The sequence below is a fragment of the Amphibalanus amphitrite genome, unplaced genomic scaffold, assembly GCF_019059575.1.
Source record: "Amphibalanus amphitrite isolate SeventyFive unplaced genomic scaffold, NRLGWU_Aamphi_draft 000923F_arrow, whole genome shotgun sequence".
NCBI lineage: Eukaryota > Metazoa > Arthropoda > Thecostraca > Balanomorpha > Balanidae > Amphibalanus > Amphibalanus amphitrite.
In genome coordinates, this window is record NW_024882417.1 from 162,137 (window position 1) to 185,410 (window position 23,274).

Consider the following 23,274-nt stretch of genomic DNA (forward strand, 5'->3'; position numbering starts at 1 on the left):
ATTAAACTGCGGTCCAATTACATTTGGCTTTGTGTGTGAGAGAGATGTCATCGTGACTCATAGGCTTTGGGATTAGCCGCGTCAATCACGCGATTTTAAGTAGCCACCGCTAGCAGAGCCGTATTACCGTGAATTAGAGCAGTTCCAGTCAAAGCTCTTCCGTTTCCTTTATTCAAAACGCAAGAGAATGTCTCCCATCTGCTCCGCAATAACCGCTTTGCAGTTAGTGAAACAGCTGCTGCTGAGCTGCCTCATATCTATTGCTTATGCATTAGGCAATGCAGTCTCGGCTTCCCAGAAGAGCACATTTCTGTTGTTATACCACGCTCTGGAGGTTAGGTAAATAGACCTCTTGTCTTGGTGCGCAAGCAAACTGCGACGTAAGATCTCACGTGATCTTGGCAGAGCAAGATCAGCATTTGTCTATAGATTATGGGCTGCTGTTGGACTCATTTGCACTCCAAGACTAGCCTCCAAAAACCAAACGGTAGGCATGGCAGTGCTGAAACAAAGCGGTGCTCGTAGCCTAAATTGCCTGTCTCAGAGGGCCATATTGAGATTGGAGGTGTTCTACCGACACTGGCTTATACAGCACAAATTGATCTCACTCATGACATCACCAACTCCAGTTATTTTGCATGGCTGCCAACTATATGTAACGCAAGGGGCTTGAAAGTAGAAAATTATTTCAAACATTAGAATTTCATGTCGGTATGTCGGTGTTGGCTTGCTGCTGTTCCACCAACATTGGCGGAAGGCCCGAGCTGGTTCTTCGTGCTTACTGTTGATCCGTTTAGCGATTTTGATTTGCGGTGGGAGTTCAGACGCAACGCTTGAAATTCGGCATGTCACTCGTCTCCGAGCCCTTGGCGCCGCCTCTAGTTAACAGTTAAACAGCATTGGTACATACTTAAAAAAAAACTTCATTTTTTTTCTCAAATGTACATACATACCTTTTACAAAGTCAACAAGAAGCTAAGCTCTGTCATTAGCTCCATATAAAGTGCCGCCATTTTGTAACGGTTTGCATGCTTCTAGTCACTTCTAGCGTGCTTAAATCCGTCTTCTCTTTATGTAAGCCGCTAACAATATCTTTAAAAAATGGCTTTTATCCGATTATCTTAAAGTCGTCTGTTCTTACTATACTCGTAACTTGGATGCAGCAGGTGCAAAGAAGACCACCCTGCGATATAGATTTTCTAGCGGTTCCTGATTCGAGCGAAACGTGCAGATAGATGGCATATCAATTTCGACCTCAGCTATCAACTGATTCAATTTACAGGTATGCATTTGGTATCATAAGCCTCATCAAATGACGGCAGCATGTTAGTTTCTTTGTAACTATTAGCTTACTGAAAAACAAATTTGTTACACGGAATCTACTGATTGCTTGACTTTGGGGGGCTAATTTTGCTTGATTTCAGACATTTTCTGCAATAGCTCCATACAGCAATAACCCAATATCATGGGGCTCGCGGTTTGGCCTACCAATCATCGCGACAACTTGTGTCGAGTTCAACCATGACCCAGTCGGGTCCACCGTCGTGACGTATTGGGTCTGATCAGTGACGTAATCAATATCGGGCGGGCGTGAGCCACTAAATCAAACACCACTCTAACTCAGACACATCCCTGTCATCGCTTCAGCTCGCTTGGTTTCTCTGTATTGGACTTGGCTAACGCAGGTCATCAGCAAGCCTCACTTCACCTCATTGCGTCAGGGTGGAGGACAGGCATGCGACAGGGCCATCTGGTGGGCAGTGTGTCAATCTTACCGCTGTAGACGGTGGACGGTGGATGGTGGACGGTGGACGGTGGACGGTGGACAGTGGATGGTGGACGTTGGATGGTGGACGGTGGATGGTGGACGGTTGACGGTGGACGGTGGACGGCGGACAACAGACGGCGTGTGTTATGCAGTGGACGGTTGGCTGTGGACGGTAGACGGTTAGCTGTGGACGGTAGGCGGTGAGCTGTGGACGCTGGACGGTGGACAGTGGACAGTAGACGGTGGACCGCGGGCAGTAGTCAGGCGCCAGCCGCCAGGCGGCGGACGAAGGCGTCTCGGTCCGGCTGGCCCGTTTTCTGTCCGTTTCTGGTCCACTGGTTTGTCAGTATGTGTTAGGCCGGAGACAGCCGAACAGCAGACAGCGGGCCTGTATCTATCAGAACTATCCCACCGCTGTCCCCGAGTCCTGGATCAAAGATCAGCGTCTCCACTCTCCCCGTATCGCTCTCCGCTCTTTCCATCTCTCTCCCTCTCTCTCTCTCTTTCTCTCTCTCTCTCTCTCTCTCTCTCTCTCTCTCTCTCTCTCTCTCTCTCTCTCTCTCTCTCTCTCTCTCTCTCTCTCTCTCTTTCACTCTCCCTCACTGTTCCCAACTTCACCGTCTTCACTCCCTGTCCGCCCTGGAGAACTGTGTGGTAAATTCCCCGGTCCATCTCTGCTTGCTTTTCACAGCCACTTGCGCCTATAAGCGATCACGAAAACGATGCTGAACAGCACGCACTACACGCATTTAGCCCGCGATGTGTAATCTGGACAAGTGTAGTGCCCTGAGCGTGAGATGGAGCGTTAATTACCTGTTCACGTGTTCAATTGGCTTATTCGTGGGAACTAGGACTCGAATAGTGGAGAAGTGTCGACATGTGAAGAAAATTGGGTAGGTATTGCCCATTTTCATACGCACTTTAATCATTTTCAGCTTCAAGTGCCTATTTGCACCGTTTTGAAAAGGTGGGCAAGACTTTTAAAATGATGCGTTACTTGCATGAAGAAACTACATAAATAGTTAAATGGCATTCCTTTTACGACACCATTCAAACATCTACAAATCTGACTCAAGAACGCTGTTCATCCTCATTCTGGGGTATGGCACTGAACATAATTGATAAATTTTTACCCAGCTCAATGGCAGCTGAGTCCTTTTGGGTGATATCAGGTCATACCCGTATCACTTCTGACGACAATGACAAATATTCCATCTGACTGACTCATCTTGTGCGGAACAAACACTGTTCAAACCGTACACTGACTGCCACGCCACAATCAACATACAATACCGGACCGTCCAGTGTCCCGAAAACGCACCGGCCCGCCGACACAAACTCGCCGCAACAACCAAACGTGGCTGCCGTTACAGGACCGATGGTTTTCCTCGTTCGACTAATACAGTATTCCTGGCAACCTTTCCGTGATCGGTTGCCAGGCTGGCGAGGAGCCGTGGATACCGGTCTTAGCTCTACGCACGGCGGCGCGACGGCCGGCTGAACCGAGGGCCGGGCGGCTGGGCGGCGGCGAGCGAACGGAGGGCGGACGGCAGCGAGCGAACGGAGGGCGGACGGCGACGAGCGGCGGCGAGCGGCGGTGCTTGAAAGCGTATCGGCTGAATGGCGGCGGCACGCCATCAGTGAGCGTATTCAGCGAGCGGACACGACCCTCGGCTCCGCTAACCGGCGGTCAGGTACTCTGAACTGTCGCCTGGTCAATGGGCGGCGCGGGTCGTCGCCGGAACCTGTACTGTGAGGCTATAGCCTCCGGCAGACGGGACGGACGGACATACCGTGACGAAAAGTAGCCTACGGGGTGACCTGCTGTGCATACCTACCCGCAAGATATTGGGTATAGCTGGGAATGGAGGCGGAATTTATCCACACTTTCTTACTGAAGCTCGAAGTTTCAAACGCATTAAAACACAACCGTCACTTTCGGCGAAATCAACATTTCATATAATTGCATGGTCGTCAGTTAGCACCACGAGTTGCCATAATAACTCCATCCATCCATTTGAGTTATGATATCCGTAAACTCCTCTTTTATCCTCTCCTGAAATTCTACTCAAGTTCTGTCACCTACGTGCCAGTATCCTCCCTTCCCGGTAAGTACCAGCGCTGCCCTTCCCCTCCTGTAGCCACGCCCCTCACCTGGCTCCCCCTCCCCCTCGACCGGATCGCTCGTCGTCACCCGGCCTGCCGACGTAGCCCATTCTGAGCCGATGACCGTCCGCTGAATGGGCCGCTCCAGACTGTTTCCATCGGCAGCTATTGAGCCGACGGCCGGTCGGCTCGATTGACTGCACCTCCACAATGGCATCAGCAGGCAGGCGCTTGATCGCAGCCGTGGTCGCCATCATACGATACAAATATTGTGGCGGATAGGGGTGCGTTAAATGGTCCAATTCAGCCGGAGCGCTCCTGGTGACGCCGAAGTTGATGGCGGTGACAGTGACGCCGTTGATGACGCCGCCGGTGACGGTGACGGTGTCGGTTATGATACCGATGACGGTGACGGTGACAAATCGATGACGTCATAGGATGACTGTGACGTTGCTGACAGCTGTGACGCCGCGAGGTGTTGCCAACGACATGGTGTCGATAGCGACAGTGTCTCTGCGGAGATGGCTGAGCCGTCAAACCCGATCAGACAGTGTCGCGTGCAGCTACATCGATTGCCGATTGGAGGCGGCTCAGAGCGCAGTATTTTTACTCGGAGGTGACGATGCGTTGGGACGGCTTCGGTGATCTCGATTGGAGCTCGAGTTACGCCCATCACATACACACGTCAGCGCCTTCCTCTGATCTCGGCGGCTCTTAAAGTGAACCGGCCTGTAGCCCTAATCAGATTACCGATATGCCCGATGACTCTTCTCGGACAAGTAGCTGTCAGATTAGAACCAGAAATAGGCTATAGCGGCCGCTAATTAAAGTGCACCTCCTCGATAAGCGGCCAGTACGCAGCTGCCCCGTCTATTAACAAACAGCAAAAAGTCTGGGCTGCATGATGGCGCCGGCGGCCGGCGGGCCGCGTCGGTCGGACGGTGGCTGGTTTTTGTCAGTCCGGCCCTGCAGCCGCCGACCGAACGACGAGACTGTTTTGAACAATTAGGCCGTAAATCCGTCGAAGGACGCACGCCGTCCGGCCGCACCAGCATGGCGGCCGGCGGCGGAGCCATTTTGGCCGAGGTATCGGCTCGTGAGATCAGTTTTCTCCCCCGCGATAGCCATCGGCGGCTGCCCGAGCCGCGGCGCACATACAAATACATTATGCAGTCCCGGAGCCACCGACGCCGACGCGGCATGGAGCTTTTCCTCTGTGGAATTCGTCATTTATTTCGGAGTCGGCCGGAATGCCAGCCACAATTCGGGGGACATGGGGAAAATTGTGAAGCATTTTCCAGTCTGTTCACCCGCAGTTGGATATGTGCCCGAATAACTTGAAATTCACTGGACAAGGAATTTTGAGGAGCGTCAGATGCCATGTTAGCGTTGTAAAATTTATAACAAACGCACCGCATTGTAAATCACCTCGTAGCTGACCATTCCACCATTTCAGCCCATAGTTAGTGGCCATATTGGTTCAAAATTTTGAGTAGGATGAATCATGCTTTCCCAACCCATAAACTTCACACTACAATTAAATTCATTTGACAAAGTTAAGTCGATTTTATAGGCAGATGAGATTCGTAAATAAACTCACCAAATGGATCAAGATCAACTACTGTACCTACAGACTGGCTGAAATAAGTGAGACGAAAGCCGTGAGCGACTGGCTCTAGACCACTTGCGCACTGCACTTGGTCGATTTTCACAAATCGAGTATTACACAAGGCTCGATGTTTTCCTTGAATGGTCCAGCCTGTTAGCTCACGGCACATTCTCCTGAGATAGCTTCGACAAACGGAACTCGAAGAATGCCTTCGTCGGCTGTCCCTTTGGTAAGCTAATCTGAGGAGGTATGGGCAAATCCACCCACGCAAAAACTCACCTTAAAAAGTGCGCCGACGTTGTGTGTAACGCTCGTAATGGATCCTGTCGGCACACTCGGCTGAGTGCGACCTTCCAGTATGGCCACAATTTTCCGTTTGGCTGGCCGTGTTAGCAGGTGTCGCTGGATCAACTCCTTTTTGCCGCGCATAGCGCACGTTCTACAGAGGAGAAATAGGACCACACGCGGTGAAAGCAATCAGCCTCAGCTCGACATACCTATGTATGTAGTTAATAGTCATGATGGTGGGACTGATTTGGGCTGCGATTAAAGACCGACTTATTTGTTCGAAGAAATTTTCGAACCTTTAGCTTTTAGAGGGAAATGTATTTAAGTTATCAACTGACCCTGATAGAGGGAATCACCTGGAAACATTTGGGTGGGCCGGGGGGGGAAGGTCACATTATTTCAAATCGTATTTTAATGCGTGATTTTATGTTTGTGCTAACAAATATACCGGGTGGCCCAGAAAAAACGTTCCCAACTTTAAATCAATATTTTTCAGAAAGTGATAAAGATACAACATTGAAACTTCGTATAGTCAATGCGGCACACATTTTCAGTAAATGGTGTGATTTTTATGTTATTCGGTCAATTACTTTTTAAACGGTTCGTGTTTCTAGCATGCCATGTAAAAATCACTTTTTTGCTCTGATGTTTACCAAAAATGTGAGTGAACGGGCCACTTCCATCTCGGCCGGCACCACGGCCACGGCATGGGTTACTGCCAGTAGCAGACATGGCTGTATACAGCCATGTCTGCTACTGGCAACTAGTCTCATTGGTGGTTCAGGCCTCAGGGTGACTCATTCCCTCTAGCTTTTTTCCTTATTCGGTCGATTTACTATTTGATCTTCTTGAAGGGAGGGCGATCAGCAGTAACCCATGCACCGTGCCACTCCTTCGCCTTGAAACAGAACTTGTGTTGAAACGAATGGCATCCATTAACACAACTTTGGCTTAGTATTTGATTATTTAGCACATAAGTGTGACAAAAAAAAAATAGCAACACACGTGCTGGTATCATTCAAGCCGTTCTATTTTTTTTTTGTATTTTTTCTAACATTGTACGTCTAAGCCAATCATTACTTCTGTTCAACAACGGCAAAAAAAGCAAAAACGTCATACTTCATTCAACATAAGATTGTTGGCTTGAAAATGATGGTACAGTGTTATAATTTGGCATACCAATGCGCAAAGAAGTGACGCAAACTTGATGAAAATTTTGGCTCGTTATTTGCACTCGAATTTGAGATATAGGCCTCCAAAGTTCGGAACGTTTTTTTGGGGCCACCCGGTATGTAGTTTTTATCATGTTTATTATGTTCTTCCGGTCTTCACTGAGATAAAATAAACCGTACGTTAAACCAAATATTTTTATAGATTAATTTGCAAATATCTGACATAACTTCTATTGATATATTTTTGTCCGAGATAGTTTAGAATAATACATTATGTTCTGGAACAAATGAATATTTGCATTTTACCATGCAGGATGCACATACCTCACAAGAGAGCACACTGCACAGTACCATTGCATTCTTCAATCTGCTGTCTGCACCATTGTTCCATATCCCAGAACACATTTGTTTTTGTTAAGTTGTCAGAGATTCAGTGCTTTCGTTTTGTTAACAGCAAAACATCCCCTCACAGGACAAACAATGCACCAATTCTACACTGTCACGGTATTCATAACGCCGCAAAAAATACAAGAAACGATAAATCACTCGTAAATGCTAAACACACAACAATTTTGCTGTCCACAAATAAAATTTGGCGATGACAACATAAACATCTCCCCTAAACACAGCCTCACCATTTGTTTCAGGTATCGTCCATCAATCGTGTGCTGCGGAACCTGGCGACCCAGAAGGACCAGCAGCAGCACCAGCAGCAGGAGAGTGTGTACGACAAGCTGCGCATGTTCAACGGTCCCTCGGCGGCCGGCTGGGCCTGGTATCCCGGCGGGCCGCCGCCCTCCCACCTGACGCTGCCCCAGGCACCCGCGCACGGTCTGCCCGCCCAGCTGCCCACGCGCGACGACATCAAAAGAGGTGGGTCACCGGGGTGGTTTACTGAGGGGTTACGGAGTGCTGGGCCACCGAGTGGTCGGCTGGGCGGTCAAGCCCATCGGGATGGCTATCTGAAGGATCGTGCAGGGAGCTGGGCGTCTTCTATCTCGACATGTTTATTAATTGAAATATAAAACCAAATTTATTCGAATATAAGCTGTTGGTATTCAACCTTGCAATAAACAAAATAACTTCCTTGGCATCGTTCGTATTTCATGGGATTAACTAGTTCAGCTGTTTAAAAATAATTTAGCTCATGAGGAAAGCGAGCCGGTACCTAAGGCTTGCCAGTTTGAAGCTTCCGTTGATACAACATAAAAGTAATACTGCTACTGGTCGTTAAAACCTGGTTCACAAGCTCTAAGCACTCCCGATTCTGGTTCTGGGCAGTGTTTCCGTCTGTGTGTCAACTGAGAAAGGAAAACAATGACAACAGGATAAAGGCAGTCATTCACTGGTTTTGTAAGGCATGGTCAGCCGACATGACAGCTTAAAATTGCTCGATCGGTCATGTTTGAATGGAAATAATAGTACCTACCTACTGCTGATCAAAATTTTAAAAGAACCTATAAATGAAAGAAAATGTCAGACATGGAAATTCTTCGTAAATGATTGCAAATCTATATTTCACGATAACATAGCAGCACTGGAAAAAATATCTTCGTCGCCATTGCCGCCCCAAACCACTTTATAAAGATACTGGCACTGCAGTCCTAACAAATCCTCCGTTAATCAGTCACAAATCTGCCACCAATCCGTCACAAAGCCGTCACTAATTCGTCACCCGTGGCCAATCTCGCCTGCCATGGCCAGCCAAGGCCGATTATTTTGCGGATTCAACGTCCATTTTATGAATATGTGGTGTCGGAAAAGTCCATATGAAGACCACACCGTTGGGAAGGTCCTTTATATGACTAGTTATTTCAAAACGCCTCTTCTGTAGCCTCCTGCAGATCACCATAAAGCAATGTCTGCTCTCCAAAGGCAGATCATCAAAAAGGCCCTTTCTGAGACCTATACCAGGTCTCTAAGAATTCCTGCCTGTGGCCGAAGGTATATAGATCCCCAGGATAGCCTGTCTGTGGCCGTTCTATCGTTAATCCCCGGCCCGACCCGCGGTGCAGACCGTCGTCGCTCGCACGTGCTCTTCGTGTTCCCGTCACGAACGTGCCAGATGACAGCCATCTGACGATGTACTGTCCTCCTCTGCACCATCTATCTGGCGCGGCATCGCCAGCGTCAACTCGGCCAAGGCGATTATGTCCACTTATGCACACGGTCTTTGCGCTCGCGCCGCCGCGCCGGCCGGTCGCGGTTGAGCCGCGCGCGTGTCACCTTGGGTGTCATCTTGTGACGGCAGCCCGACAGGCGCCTCCCGTGCCCACTCCTCTCTTGCATGATTGCAGCAGTGCCGGCGACTGGTTTTGTGAGACTGCTTCCTGCTCGGTCAGATGGTTATACAATTTCCGCACTGTACAGTGTGGTCGAATTTGTGGACAGTTTTGAATTGAAAGAGCTTCACAACTTCTGCAGAGTGATTTACAATACACCTGAAGTGTGACGGATGGCTATTAATTATGAAAACTGCGAAATGAGCATTTTGAGTACATCAGTTTTCGCGCTTTTACGCAATAGTAACCACACAACACATCAGGCAGACATTTCCATCTCCAATCTAGGTCGGGTGCGCACCATCACTCAGAGAAAACGCAGCCAAGCGATTGAACACCCTCCCCCTCCCGCCCGCTGGACCCGCCCTCTTCTGTCCGGCGGCGCGCCAGCCCACGACTCCGGGCGCACATCAATCTCCGATAAAACAGAGCAAAAAATCGCCGCCCGCGCGCGCGGCGCTCTGTGCCTCGCTCGTTTGCATCGGAGGCGCGTCCTGTGGTGTGGAAGTGACGCAATCAGAGTTGTAGATGAGGGGCGCCGGCCGCCCGGCAGCCATGATGAAGTGAAGACAAATCCGGCAAGTGATTGATCCGGCTCATTACTGAGGGCGCCGCGCGCTGCGACTGCCGCGGCGGCGCGCCGCGTTTGTCGCAGGCTGACAGGCGGATGGGAAGGCAAACAGAGTCCGGTGGTGGTGCTGGGAGGTCAGGAAGGGGTGCCGACGAGGGGTGGCTTCCCCCTGTGACCCGTGACAGCGACTAGCAGAAATTAGCAGCACTGTTGTTGGTTCAGAAGTGTGTGCAGAAGGGACTACATCGACGCGGGAGGGGCACTAGACAAGGGAGAATACGGGTGAATAATACGGATATGACACAGATATGTTAGCATATGTGTTTTGGTGTACGGTTATCAATTGTATGTAAAGCAAAATAGGCTGTCGCTTATCAACAGTTGAGCTTACTGTAATCGTATTTAATCTACAATAAATACCATAAAAATGAGCAGAAACACAGATGTTCTGAATTCAAATTATGTAAAAATAGCAAACTACAACCGCAGCAGGATGTTCGATTTCTATCTTCAAGGGATTATTTTACACTTTGAGACAATCCCTCATATAGTCAAAGGCCACGCCAATCAGCCGGACAAGCTGACACAACAAAAACAAGTCCACCCTGCAACCTTTGGTCTGCTTATTACCTGGAGATGAAAGGAGCGCCGTCCGGGGAGAGGATCAGTCCCCCTCTGTCCCCTTTCCCTGCGTGTGGGACTTTGACGGCGAGCGGCGGTCAACAGCGGCTCAGCGATCGGGCTCAAGATAGCCGCTCTTGTGTGCGGTCCGATCTGGGACGAGTTTCGTCCCGGTCCACTCTGGCAGACCGTTCTGCGACCCTTTGATGGACGGCAGATAGACGGGCCACCAGAAACAATGTCATAATTCGCTCCTTTCAGCCCGAAATGGCCCCGAAAACTTCAATTTCCGGCGTTCGGCCTCGGGGAATTGGCTGCATCGCGTTTGGGAAGTAAATTCGATGGTCGTCCGGAACGACCCAACTCTGTTATTCGTGGGGTTCCGACAAACTGAGGCCGTTTGGAGAAAACAGCTTGATATAGCTATTACTGCAGTCGTCTCTCCATCCCTCTCGCCTCTCTCTCTCTCTCTCTCTCTCTCTCTCTCTCTCTCTCTCTCTCTCTCTCTCTCTCTCTCTCTCTCTCTCTCTCTCCCACTGCCTTCTGTCGTCCAGCTATCGCCACCGCCACCGCTAGCGCTCCCACCATCTCACCCACCGCCCTCGGCTTCCGCCACCGCCCTCCACCGCCCTCCACCGCCGCCGCAGCGGCCGCCGCTACGACTATTGAGTTACCGACAATCGCATTCTAGTCACTCGTTCTCTGATTATGCCCGCCGTTGTATTGTGGTTAAACTAAGCGAGTTGAGATCGTCAAATGGAATCATCTCTGCCAACGACGGAAATAACCACTCGTCGAGCTCCAAATTGGCAGCCGGGGTCGTTGGGCCCAACGAGGGAGTCTGACGACGGTCCCGGTCGGTCAGATGGGCCGGGACTATAGCTGTGACGATGGGGATCAGGCGTCGCGGTTATAACAATGACGCTGCCGACGCTCATTGGAAAACGACCAGTCATGACTATTCTAGAAAATTGTCATGGTGATGTTACTGTGAGATTTCTAGGAGGCGTGATGGACATTAAATTGAGAACCAGAGCTGGTGGAAAGCTGTTGCATTTTTCCGTTTGTTACGGTCACTGAGAAGCGAGTCCTTGTGCAGACCGGCTGTCGGCTGACTCAGACAGACGGCGATTTTCAAGCCAGCTTAGCTCATCATCAGTCCAAGAAACCGTGACGGGATGAATGCAAATGTTAAACAATGTTTAGTTGATGGACCGCTGACAGGGGAGATGGCCAGTGCGAATAGTGCGCATAGCAAACGTCTCAGGCTACCGTTATTCTTCTGCTTCGCTTGGCAGCAGAACTGCCGCAGCTCGCAGAAATGCCATCCTGCAGGTCCGCCCTCATCCGGACTTGTTTGTCACATTTCGATGGGCTGATTCAATTCGAGTTTTTTTTAATTCTTGAGTGAATTCATCTGTCGATGCTTTCTGCCGCCTATGGGCGGGGGCGACTGCCGGTGGCGGGGGCGGCGGTGGGCCGGCCTTGGCGGTGGCGCGTGCAGCGATGGCCGCCGCCGCCCCGCCCCCGCCGCCGCCCCCGTCCGCCCGTCTGCACCATCTGATAGCGGGTGGCGCGCGGGCGGCGTGGTGGTGTTTGCGGCGGCACGGTCCTCTGATCTCAGCCGCCCTGTCGACCCGCCGGCCGCTGACAAAGAAACCACTCGGTGACAAGAGAGACGCGCGCCGCCCCGCAGACGACAGACGACAGACGATGGGCTACAGCCGGGCGACAAATTACAGACAGACGAGAGACGAGCGCCCGCCCCGCAGAGGACATACAGACGATGGGCAGACGATGGACGACAGACAAGAGACGAGCGCCGCCAGACCACAGACAGACGACGGACAAACGACAGACAATAGACGACAGACACAGACGATAGACGTTGCATGCATTCCACAGCTCAAACAGACCACAAGGGGTAGACGACAGAGAACAGACGACATAAGTCAAGACAGACGATGACTGACAGGAAACAACTACACTACCTGGGCCCAAATCGACCCAGTTTGTGAGCCTCGGAAAAAGTCCCTAATCAACACAAATACGTTTATTCTATCATCGGTTCATAGCCCACACCATTTCGAAACTTTTATGTAATGTGCATTTAGTTTATCCTTTACAAGGTTCTTCGTCAAAATACGGTCCAAAGTCCTCCGCGGGTTCTTTTCAAAGACCTGCTACTAACAAGCCTTCTGTTGGTGACAATTTGTGGGTAAGACGTCGCTCTGCTTCCGTTCCTCCTTTGTTCTGCGGTGCTGGTGACAGTGTGGATGACGTCTTTTTATTCACTTTCACTGTCATCCTCTCATGAATCGTGACAGATGGGACGGCCACCGTCGGAAGTCTATGTAATGCTCGGCATTTGGACGCCATGTGACGCGCGCCGAGGGAAAAGGACCAGTTGTGTCCACTGTTCAGCATTTCGTAAATACGACGGTCAGTTGATGTGTAAATGAATATGGAAATAAAATAGCAAATGAACTTTACCGCAAGTTGTACCTAGTAGTTACAAGAAACGCGACAACAGCCATGCAGTCAATCATCATACGTGATTCGAAGTGAATTTCGGTCTAATTAATCATCATGATTGATAATCGTGTCATTCGTTGAATATCGTGTCTTGAATACAGGGCCAAGCGAAATGCCCAATGGCAGAGCCATGCTACAGACAATCAATCACATCAAACGATAAATGTCTAAGCTATCTCAGTGTTCAAGCACATTTATTACCATCACTATCCAAATGTCTTAATAAAGCAACCAAAGCCTAGAGGCTTCTGCAGCTGTAGACTTTAGTTCTTCTGAGCAGCCTCAATCCAAAAGACCGCAGTCACACCAGTCTTTTGCTTCTCTCTGGTTTCGTTTGCTGTTTGTCTCGTGCTCGAACACTATCGCCTGTCCCGCGTGCGCTTCGTCCACTCTCCACAGGACAGAATTCCTTTCAGCCAACCCGATCGGCGGCACCTTTGACAAACAACACTAATCGCGAGGCGTCTGTGTGCCGACGAGGCGCGACCGCTACCCCTGAGATCAGCCTGTTCGGGAAAAATAGAGGACAAAGCGCCGCTTGGACGTCGGCGGCCGTGGCTCCTGTTCAGAGGCGGCTACATTCGAGTTTCGCTGGTCAATACGCCCCTGTCTGTGACGACATCAATGGGTGTAGCATTGATGACGAGAGCCCGGCCGCGGTGCCGACGGTGCTGTATTATTTCCGGATTAGAGCCTCAGTCGGATATCGGCCCACTGAATTGGCCAGTTTGGGTGAGAGTAATGCGCGAGTGAATGGTGCTCCACCCTCAAAGAGAGTAAGCCAATTTGGGTATCTTTGACAGGTTCCTGTCAAAACGGTCTGATGATAAATCTGATGCATTTTATTGCAGGTAATTAAGGGTAAAATACGCCGGCCAAAATCGAAACACGCATCTTAAAAACCGATTGACGCTAACGTACACTGCAGTGTCTATGAAGCACAGAAGTCATTTTCATTTTTAGCTTTGACTGTGTCTACCTTGGTTACTTGTATTTCAGCGCACCAGTAAACCACAAAAGTTTACGGGCCGGGAGCTATAGCAGTCTTAGTTCTCCTAAATTCTGGGATGTCCCTAAATATTTTTGACCCCGTCACGCCGAGGATTTGCTTTTATTTGATTGATGGAAGCACAATTAACGGTATCTGCGAGAGCGTGTCGTTAAAACAGGTTTGTTTGATTTAAATTTCTTGTTTGGAGCCGTGTCTTACCTAAAAACGGAATGTCACCACGTCTTTTGCGCAGCACATTTCATTCACTTTGCAGAAGCCATCCTAAACATAGAATGAAAAGACAGCTTACAAGAGCCATTGTGCACAGTATCATAATCCATTGTGTTGACGAGCTTTGTTGTGACTTTATGTCATGTATTAGTGACCTGACCAACATTCAATTGCCGTTTCCCTCAAGATGTACTGCCATTTTTGTTTTTCCCATATAAAGAAGTCGATTTATGGGCATTGAATTTTCGGTTGTCGCAAGCAAATGTGTCCGCCATTAGGTACCTTTGAGCGCGGCATGGTCTTCTATCCATCCTCATAAAGTTTCTACACAAGTTTCTATAAAAGTTTCTAAAAATAAGTTTTCACAAAAAATGACAAGGTATTTATATTTCTAGCTTACGTGTTTAATTATCTGTATCTACATTCATGTTATTCGTTTTCCGCAGCTGACGGCGCCAGTGAGCCGACCTCGGACGGCAACTCGGAGCACAACTCATCAGCAGAGGAGGACTCCCAGCTGCGCCTGCGACTCAAACGCAAACTACAGCGCAACCGCACGTCTTTCACCAATGAACAAATCGAGTCATTAGAAAAGGGTGAGCCTGCTTCTCGTCTCCCGCGCGGGGATTCCGTATCACTTTCATCTTTCTAATTTTCTTTCTATTAAACGGCGTATTTGCCAAGCCTCCCAGATCCCTTCCGGCTGTTCGCCATTGAATTTCAAGCTAAACGTTTCCGCTGAGCTTCAAACGTTTCGATTTCTGTCGGCCAGACAGAAAATGGCGCTGTCTGAGTCGTGTTCCGGATGACTGGAGACCCGTCAGCCGTCTTTGAATAAAACATGCGCCGTTTTTGCTGGGAGCAGACGCTCATTGGTGTGCGGGTGCTGACACAAGCTCCGTGTGCCACAGAGTTCGAACGGACCCACTACCCGGACGTGTTCGCCAGAGAGAGACTGGCCGAGAAGATAGGACTTCCCGAGGCCAGGATACAGGTGAGGTCAAAAGCAGCGACTGCATTCGTGGAGAGAGCACCTATTCCGTCATTCCAGTAGCTCGCGTCAAAAATATTCCAGTGAACAAGACCACAACCGGGGTATATAATCAAATGTAAAACCTAAGTCGGTTTCAAACAAAAAGCGATTATGGAAAGAAAGGTGGCAGAAAAGTAAATTTTGATTTTCTATCATCTGTCAGCGCTACACGAAAAGATCACCAACAAGCTCGCTGTAAAAACTGTTTTTGCTTCAAAACCCAGCATCAACGTCCAACTGTTTTTTTCTTTTTTGAGGGGGACGGCTTTCCACCGTACCACTGCAAACAAAGGTCATGCTAATTAACGCCAAACAAAGGACAACAATGAAAGGGGTACCAATCCGGTTAGCGGCATGTGCGTTTCACGCGCTTTGAACGTGGCGCTATATGGCTCGCGCAGGTGAGGTGTTTGGTTATCAGCGGGGACTGGAACTAAACACAGTAGGTATCCTATATCCATCTGAGGCCGCCCCACAAACGAGATGTGTGGGGATACTGTTTTGTTTTGCGTTGCGGTTTCCAAGCATTGCGGGCTAGTATATCTGCGCAGGTGAAGCTCGTCCAGTGACTGCGATGCATTAGAGTAGATAACACCACCGCGTAATGCGGCTTTATACGAGGGCGGTGGTTGAACCCTTGCGGGCATGAATTATGAACAATAATTAGCCCGCAGTCGACATTTTCTTTGTCCCTTCGTTACTTCCAGACAGGGTGGTAGTTTTAATTACATTAATGTTGCGTGCTCCACTATCACATCGCGTGTCTGTTACACATTTGCAGACTGGCCGAATGGGGTATTGCGTCCGTTTCGCTGCCGGCCATTGGTCCACACTCGTGCCACGGTGACCCTGATTGGTTGTTTCCAGGTGTGGTTCAGTAACCGGCGGGCCAAGTGGCGACGCGAGGAGAAGCTGCGGAACCAGCGCCGGGGTATCGACTCGGTGGGCGCCATGCCACACCATGCCTCGCCGGGCGGCCGGCTGCCCTCCCAGCCGGGCTTCAACTCTATGTACCCGTCCATTCCGCAGCCCATCAGCATGGCTGACACGTATAGGTGAGCCGGCCCGCGCGATAAGGTCACCCGACACCGGTCGCCAGACCGGTCCCGTGAATACTCCAACCAGATACCGAATGTCAATCATAATGATGTGCCATGTAGTGCGCATAGTGACGTTTATTGACATACAACTGCGGTTAGGCTGGTAAAAAGTAGATCACCTTTTTTCCTGACGCCACAGCCCACAACGGAGTTCAATACAAATAATGAATAAAAAGATGTAATCTAAGGGGCTTCAATATAGAGACACCCATGGAGCCCAACCTATATCTGCGTTACCACAAGCTGTAACAGATATAGACCACTTGGATCCGCTCTAGCTCACCGCATAAACATGGCATAACCCATTTCCATCTCTTCCCCAGTTCGATGTCTCAGTCGCTGGGCGGCATGAGCTCGGCAGCCGCCGCAGCAGCCGCAGCTGCCGGCGCCGGCTGTCTACAGCAGCGCGAGACGCCCTACCCTTACATGTTCGACCACCTGAGCACTCTGGGTAGCATGTCCTCTGCCGCGGCCGCCGGCTACGGACGCTCTTCGTGCAACATGACCCCGCAGAGCTCCGGACATGTCGGCTACCCCGGCTCGGCGGCAGCGGCGGCGGCAGCAGCAGCGGCAGCGGCCGCCGCACCGGCCTCAAACGCAGCCACAGGTCAGTCAGGGGACAGGGGATGGGGCAGATGGGTGCTGGATGAGGCGCTTAGGACTGTGATGACAAATGGCAGTCACTTTGGGCTCATATAGGGTTACAAATATACAAATGTTAGGTATCATAGCACCTAACGATTGGAGTTGGTATTGTGCAAGCTTGTGTGCCTTTATTAGTTTGTGTAACTGTCTTCGTAGTATTAGTATGCGGACAGCACATGGATTTCAAATTATGCGTGCTGCTGAATGCTAATGCTTTGGCTCGAATTGGCTAATGATGTAAGCCCGATGCTTGCATTTCACGATGAAGGGATATTTGAAATAATCCCGTCTGAAAGTCCGGTAATGCCGTTGTAAGGTACACCAGCGCTTAGAACGGTTACCACATGGAGACTCCACCACGAAACCAGTCTAAGCCATGTCCGATCAATGCTCCCACAGCTCGTTAGCACGAAGACAATCCAAAGTTCAAAGAACCGCCCCCGTTTCGTGACTACGGAGCTGTATCCAGGGCGGCGCCATGTCCCAGGCGCACTTATGTTAATAGGTCACGGGAGTCGCCACAGTGCCGCTGCGGCAGGGACTTAGCTCTCCTCATGTCACCGAGCTGAACATCCGGCTAGACGGGGCTGCCACGCCACCCTCCGACCCGAATCCGCCGGCGGCCGCCACGCCCCTGGACAAAGCTCCAAAGCTGTTTACATGCCAGTCCAAGTGGCGTTCGTGAGACAGGGGGTTGTTAGTGGCCGACTTCAAACCTGGCGTCTTCATCAAAGAGCGCTACGCCGGCGGCCGCCATAGCTGCGGTCACGCGTCCTTTACTAGTTAATGAGGAGCAGCGCGGTGCCGAGTGGGCCGCAGAATCGATTCCCCGGCATCACGGCGCGGTCGGCGGCACCTCCGTCTCGGTCGCGGCGCACGGCCCACCCGGCACACCTCCGCCAGCTCCCAGCGCTGCGACGGAGTAGGGCGCCGCTACTGCGACCAAGCGAGCCAATTATGCGCGAATTCTCACCAGGCCGAGAACTTTGCGCATACAGATTCTAGCCAAAGTTGGGTTGATTATTCACCTTCAGCTGTTGACGCAGCCAACCGATCCGAGAAGAGCGACGAAACTGTTCATCCAAGTTGTATAGTTCATTAGAACAACACTATCTTTTGCAATATGTATTTTGCTAATCTGAATAAAGAGCGCCTTATCTTGTGAGTGCGAAGTTTGAGCCTTCGGCAATATTCACCCTCGATTTCATCTTTTAAAATTGTGATGGAGTTATGAAATGTGAAGTGCTTCTTTTTCGAACAAAGACAAAAACAACCAAGGAAATTATAAAGAAGATAAATCGTGAAAGACCAGTTGAAACCATTCCTTGCGAGCCGGACTTCAAGCATAATTTTGTAGGCTTGAGAACGTCTTTGACGTCAAATGCAGCCCTGTAGCCGCTTTTCCCCGGTCCTGCACATGGGTGGTCCGAGCTGCACCTCCTGATCCGGAGACCGGGCGCCGATGTGGCCCATCACATCCGGCGGGCCACGCCCGGCGCCGGATCGTGCGACAAAAACATCCGTGGCAGCCCCCGCTCGTCATTTGTCATTTACAGTCGCTCGCCCAACAAAGGCACTGCACACAAAATTATGTCGATTCGTTTATGACGCGGGGCGGGGGCGCTGACTGCGGGGAGGGGCGGCTGGAGGGGAGGGGAAGCGATCACTGAAGCGGACATGACCGGCCCTCTCGCGCTGGAGGTATCCGATTATGATGGCATTGTTCGGCGCCGCTCACATCTGCTATCATTGGGGCCATTGTGCGCGACGGGGAGCCGGGCGGCGGGCCGGCCGCGGTGAGCCCGCTACTCTAACGAACCGGGATAGTGATGATACGGGGATGACGCCGCAACATGGCGCCCGGCGGCGACAGACGCTGACAGCAGAAATTGGGTGACGACGGCGTCCGTCTGTGTCAGCAGTTCAGCTGATAAAAACGACACAGACGGAATACATATTTGATTTTACAATGATAAGAGTTAAATGAAACCGAAGCAAGGTGCTCGAACCAGGCGCGGATACAAGGGGGGGGGCATGGGGGCCATGGCCCCCCCCCTTGGCCGATTTTTTTCAAAAATAAAATAAAAAGTTAAAAAGTTAAAAAGCTGAAAAGGGGGCCTCCTGAAAATAAAGTGGCCGAAATCCGATGAGTTTTTTTTTAACCTACCCACTTAGTTATTTCTTAGAAGACTAGCTGAGAAGACTTCTTTGTTAGAAGATTGGTAAAGCTTTTCATAACTTGGAGGTCTCTTATACTCACAGAGATGACCACTTTTACAGGGCCTCCTAACCTGCACAGAGGGCCTCCACGCCTGCACAGATGTTGAGATGTTGCCTGAACAGCTAGATAAGCTCAATAGACGCAGTTTTTTTTTTGGGGGGGGGGGGGGGCCCAACAAGTGGGAAGATGGGGCCTCCAACAGGTGGGATTATGGGGGGGGCCTCCTGGTTTCTAATGGCCCCTCCCTTGGAGATTTTCTGGATCCGCCCCTGGCTCGAACGATTGTCAGTGCAGCAGCATTGGCGAATCAATTATATCTATCGCTTGCTTGGAAAGATAGCGAAAGTGTAGCTATCAATTTTATTGTTTAGGAGGCGAACTTATAGACCGAGAGCCAAGGAGCACAAGCGCGCTAATAACGATTATGATCGAGCCCCATCCTACCCAAGACCGACCGACTTTAACCTGACCCACGCCAATCCCTCTCTTTCACAGGTGTTCTGTCGGCTGGCCTGTCTGTGCCGCTGCAAATTCACAGCCAGAGCCAGCACGACCTGGCCGCCAACTACTGGTCTCGGCTCCAGTAGCAAGCAGCCGCCGCCGGCCGCTGGTGGTGACACGAGATTGATCCGGCGGTCGGCGGTTTTAGTTGCGCTCCAGCGCAAGCGAGCTAGGAAGTTGTGGATCTAGACACGGGCTCGGCAGCGGAGACGGGTTCGTTTGGGATATTTCTTTAGTCGACGCATCGCTCGGATCGGGCGTATCGCGGCGGAGGATCTTCTCGGATCGGTGAATTTCTGAACCGGGACCGACAGTGACTGGGAATCTCACGGAGTCGAGCGCCGGAGATACGAGTTCGGCTCGGTCACTGGCACTCTGAAACGGAGTTCGGCCCAAACCACGGACACTGGACCAAGTATGGCCATTGGCCTGCACCGGGACTGGATCTCATCCTCGGAAATGAGTTGATCCTTGCTACAAGCCTCAGTGATGCCCGCCCTCAGAACTGGAGCCGAGTGACCCATTGGACCGTCCCGAGTCGCTCAGTCACCTGTCCCGCTGCCGGTCCTTGCGTTTCCCGGTCCACTCGTTCCGTTTCCCAGCCCGCCCGTTTCCCGTTTCCAGGTCCGTCCTGGTCGCCATACTGACGACCTTGTCCAGCGTCACACAATAGTGGGTCGGTGGCCGGCGGGTCGCCCCTCCCCTCCCCAGTTCCCGCTCCGCCCCGCCCCGCAGTCGGCCATGACTGCTGTGCTTCGTCAACCAGAGGGCGGTACCTGAGGGGTCGCCGCACGCGGAGGGGGGGGGGGGGGGAGCCTGTTACACAGGTGTGGGGACAGATGCGTACTACAGAGCCGCAGGGGAAGGGGAGGACAGTGGCTCTCCAAAGAAATGATATGCGTTGACGTAGCGTTTTACGGCGCGAAATGTGTGACAAGGTACTGACAGATCATTGTTTAGGTAGCTCGTGTTTAGGTGCTTCGCTTTTGACAATGTGTTTTTAATCGATTGGTTTTATGTGGAATGGTGCGATTTCTTAGCTACGTGACTTGGACAAACACACTTGCTTTGGAAAAGATGATTCATTATCAATCGGTTTATTTTTTATTGAAACAAAGCCGGGGCTGTAGGGATATTCGCCCCACAGTTCTCAGAAGCAAAAATGGACATTGCTGTCGATTTGTTCCACCGACCAGTCAAACTTAGCTGCAAGGCCATTTGGTTGCTGAATAGGTCCATTCTTTATGTTAGGTATTCTCAATTGACGTTTCTTGCACGGCACGTAACATAACACGTGCTTCCCTAGAATAATAACAAAAAGTGCACAAATGAAAGAGGTGCATGCAAAGACAAAGATTCAGGTATCATGCACAAATGAAGATGGCAAATGCATGCATGTGGTGTCAATTTTAATGGTTTCAAACAAGTGAATCATAAAAAATCATTACACAATGGGTCACCGTGATTGAACTAACATTTCTTTTTTCTAAGGCGGGGAGATAACAGGTCAAACACGACATTGCAGCGTACCGTTTGAATCAATAACACATTTGCTTTTAAATACCTATAAGGTAAAATCACCTCAACAAACCAAACCACGATGCATGCCGCTAAACCAGCAGCGAGCTGCCTTTGTAAGCCACCCCGTTAACAAACATGGGGTCATGCTCAGCGCCTGGTCACATTTTGCTAACAAATAGATTGATAGTGAGGAACGGTTCCTAACGGGCCTCCTGTGTGGGTTCAGTCTACCTTTCAGCTAGCGCGTTCTGTCGACGAGCGCTCGATGCCCGTCGGCACGGGGGAGGGAGACGAAAGTGTTGTGTTTGTTGGCGTCCGCCATGTGCGATGTTTGAGCCAGTGTACTTGTGCTTGTGTTTTCTGGCGTACCTATCGATAGTAGGAAGTAGATTTATTGTTGCATGTTACCACTCCGGGCCGCCAGGCGAGCGCGAACTGTTTCATAATATAACTAGGCCTTATCAGAGTGCGCAGCGGAGTACAGCTACGGCGAATCATTGTAGGCAGGCGACACAGAGCTGGAGTAGACTGCCATTCTGTGCTTTTCTCTTGTTGTCATCGTGAAGTGGGGGTAGCGTGAGGGCGCTGGTCGCTGTGAAGAGAAGCAGTGACGATTTGGGGAGACGGACAGCTCGGGAGATAGGCGTGAGAGCCGCACAAAGCGTTCGCCCGCGCCGCTGTCGCGTGTACCATATGTGCTGAGTGGAGTTCGACTATGGTGGTGTGCTGTATAATAGGTCTACATACTGTGTACATACAAACAACGTGTAGGACTATGAAGCGAATGTAATAAACTGGAAATAAGATGTGATGCGTTTCACGTAAGCTGTAGGAGTGTAAGCACATGTTGTAGCACATGTGTAAGCACATTCATAGGGGATGGTAAGCACATGGTGCAACAATCATTTGTCTGCAATGGCATCGTGCGATAGTTTCGATCTAGCTAAACCTGGGTTGCACCAAGCGCAGATCATTCGCTGAGTGGCAGCAATGCACATTGACTTGTGTGCATTGACTTTCACACAGACAATACAGACAATACGTTATACGTCCGTGTATTTGTGCGTACATATACCCGCTCCATTCATCCAGATTATACGCTTCAACTGTTAATGATACGGCAAAACCATAACAGATGTATCACCTTTCAGACAACACCATTACAATGGGCGCTACAATGTAGGGCTACAAATGTGACATTCGGTGCACAGCGCGTAACATGCTGGCGATACGCGATAATGCGATTGGCGATATTGTAAACATACCGTGGCACTAAAACAGCCGGCATTAGCACCTGTCAGATATGGAATCAATTCGTGAAAGACAATCACTCGAGCTCAGACATTAAGGCCAAGTCTTATTCTTACAAAGACTGTTGGTCCCATGCAAGACAGCAAATATGGCACAGTTTCGCGACGGATGGATAATGAACCAATTTGATATTAACTCGCTAAAATGTGTACATAGTTATTAGTCAGAAGTCAGAACCCACCCATAAGCCATCTCAAAGAGCTGGAGTCCGAGAAATAATTATACACCATTGATGATCGGATTAATAAGCTGCAGAGTTCAAGAAACAATTATACACGATTAATGATGGGATTAATAAGCTGCAGTCATGGTGCAAAAGTAAGGTATATCGTAGCCGCACACACACTACACTATATCCTAAACCAGACCATCGCATTATTGTCAGTGTCGTTATCCACACAAGACATTCGCATCACACAATATCACATAGCTTTCCTCGGTACACCAATAGAGCGTAAGCAAAAAATATCTGCATGTGCACTAGTTGCACAAAAAGACGCACTCGCCAACAGAAGAACGACTCAGCACAAATGCACAGCGGCACGTAGAGGACCGCAAGTGGAAATGTCAGCAGCAGATGAACATGTAAGTTCTGCTAGGCACCTTACGCATGTTACTCCCTCGTTCGCATCATTGCAACCACCGATTGCAGATTTGCGACCCGTGAAACCCCATCTGCAAGTATTCCACGCTAGTTGGCTCCCTACACTTCAGGTGCGCAGTGCGGTGCGCGAGAAAGAAACTCAGCAGCGCAAAGCGCATCACAAA

General features: G+C 50.3%; 1 protein-coding gene across 2 annotated transcripts in view; it reads left to right on the forward strand.

Moving 5' to 3' along the window:
• The window catches only part of LOC122368103 (paired box protein Pax-6-like), a 47,829-nt gene extending 25,828 nt beyond the window's left edge, over positions 1–22,001 (forward strand). For both annotated transcript variants that reach the window (XM_043341746.1, XM_043341747.1), the window contains 6 exons: positions 7,591–7,816; positions 14,621–14,770; positions 15,086–15,168; positions 16,075–16,262; positions 16,631–16,914; positions 19,669–22,001. In XM_043341746.1, coding sequence (XP_043197681.1) covers positions 7,591–7,816; positions 14,621–14,770; positions 15,086–15,168; positions 16,075–16,262; positions 16,631–16,914; positions 19,669–19,760 — 1,023 coding nt within the window. In that variant the 3' untranslated portion in view covers positions 19,761–22,001. The remainder of the gene's footprint in view (positions 1–7,590; positions 7,817–14,620; positions 14,771–15,085; positions 15,169–16,074; positions 16,263–16,630; positions 16,915–19,668) is intronic.
• Positions 22,002–23,274: the final 1,273 nt, after the last annotated feature.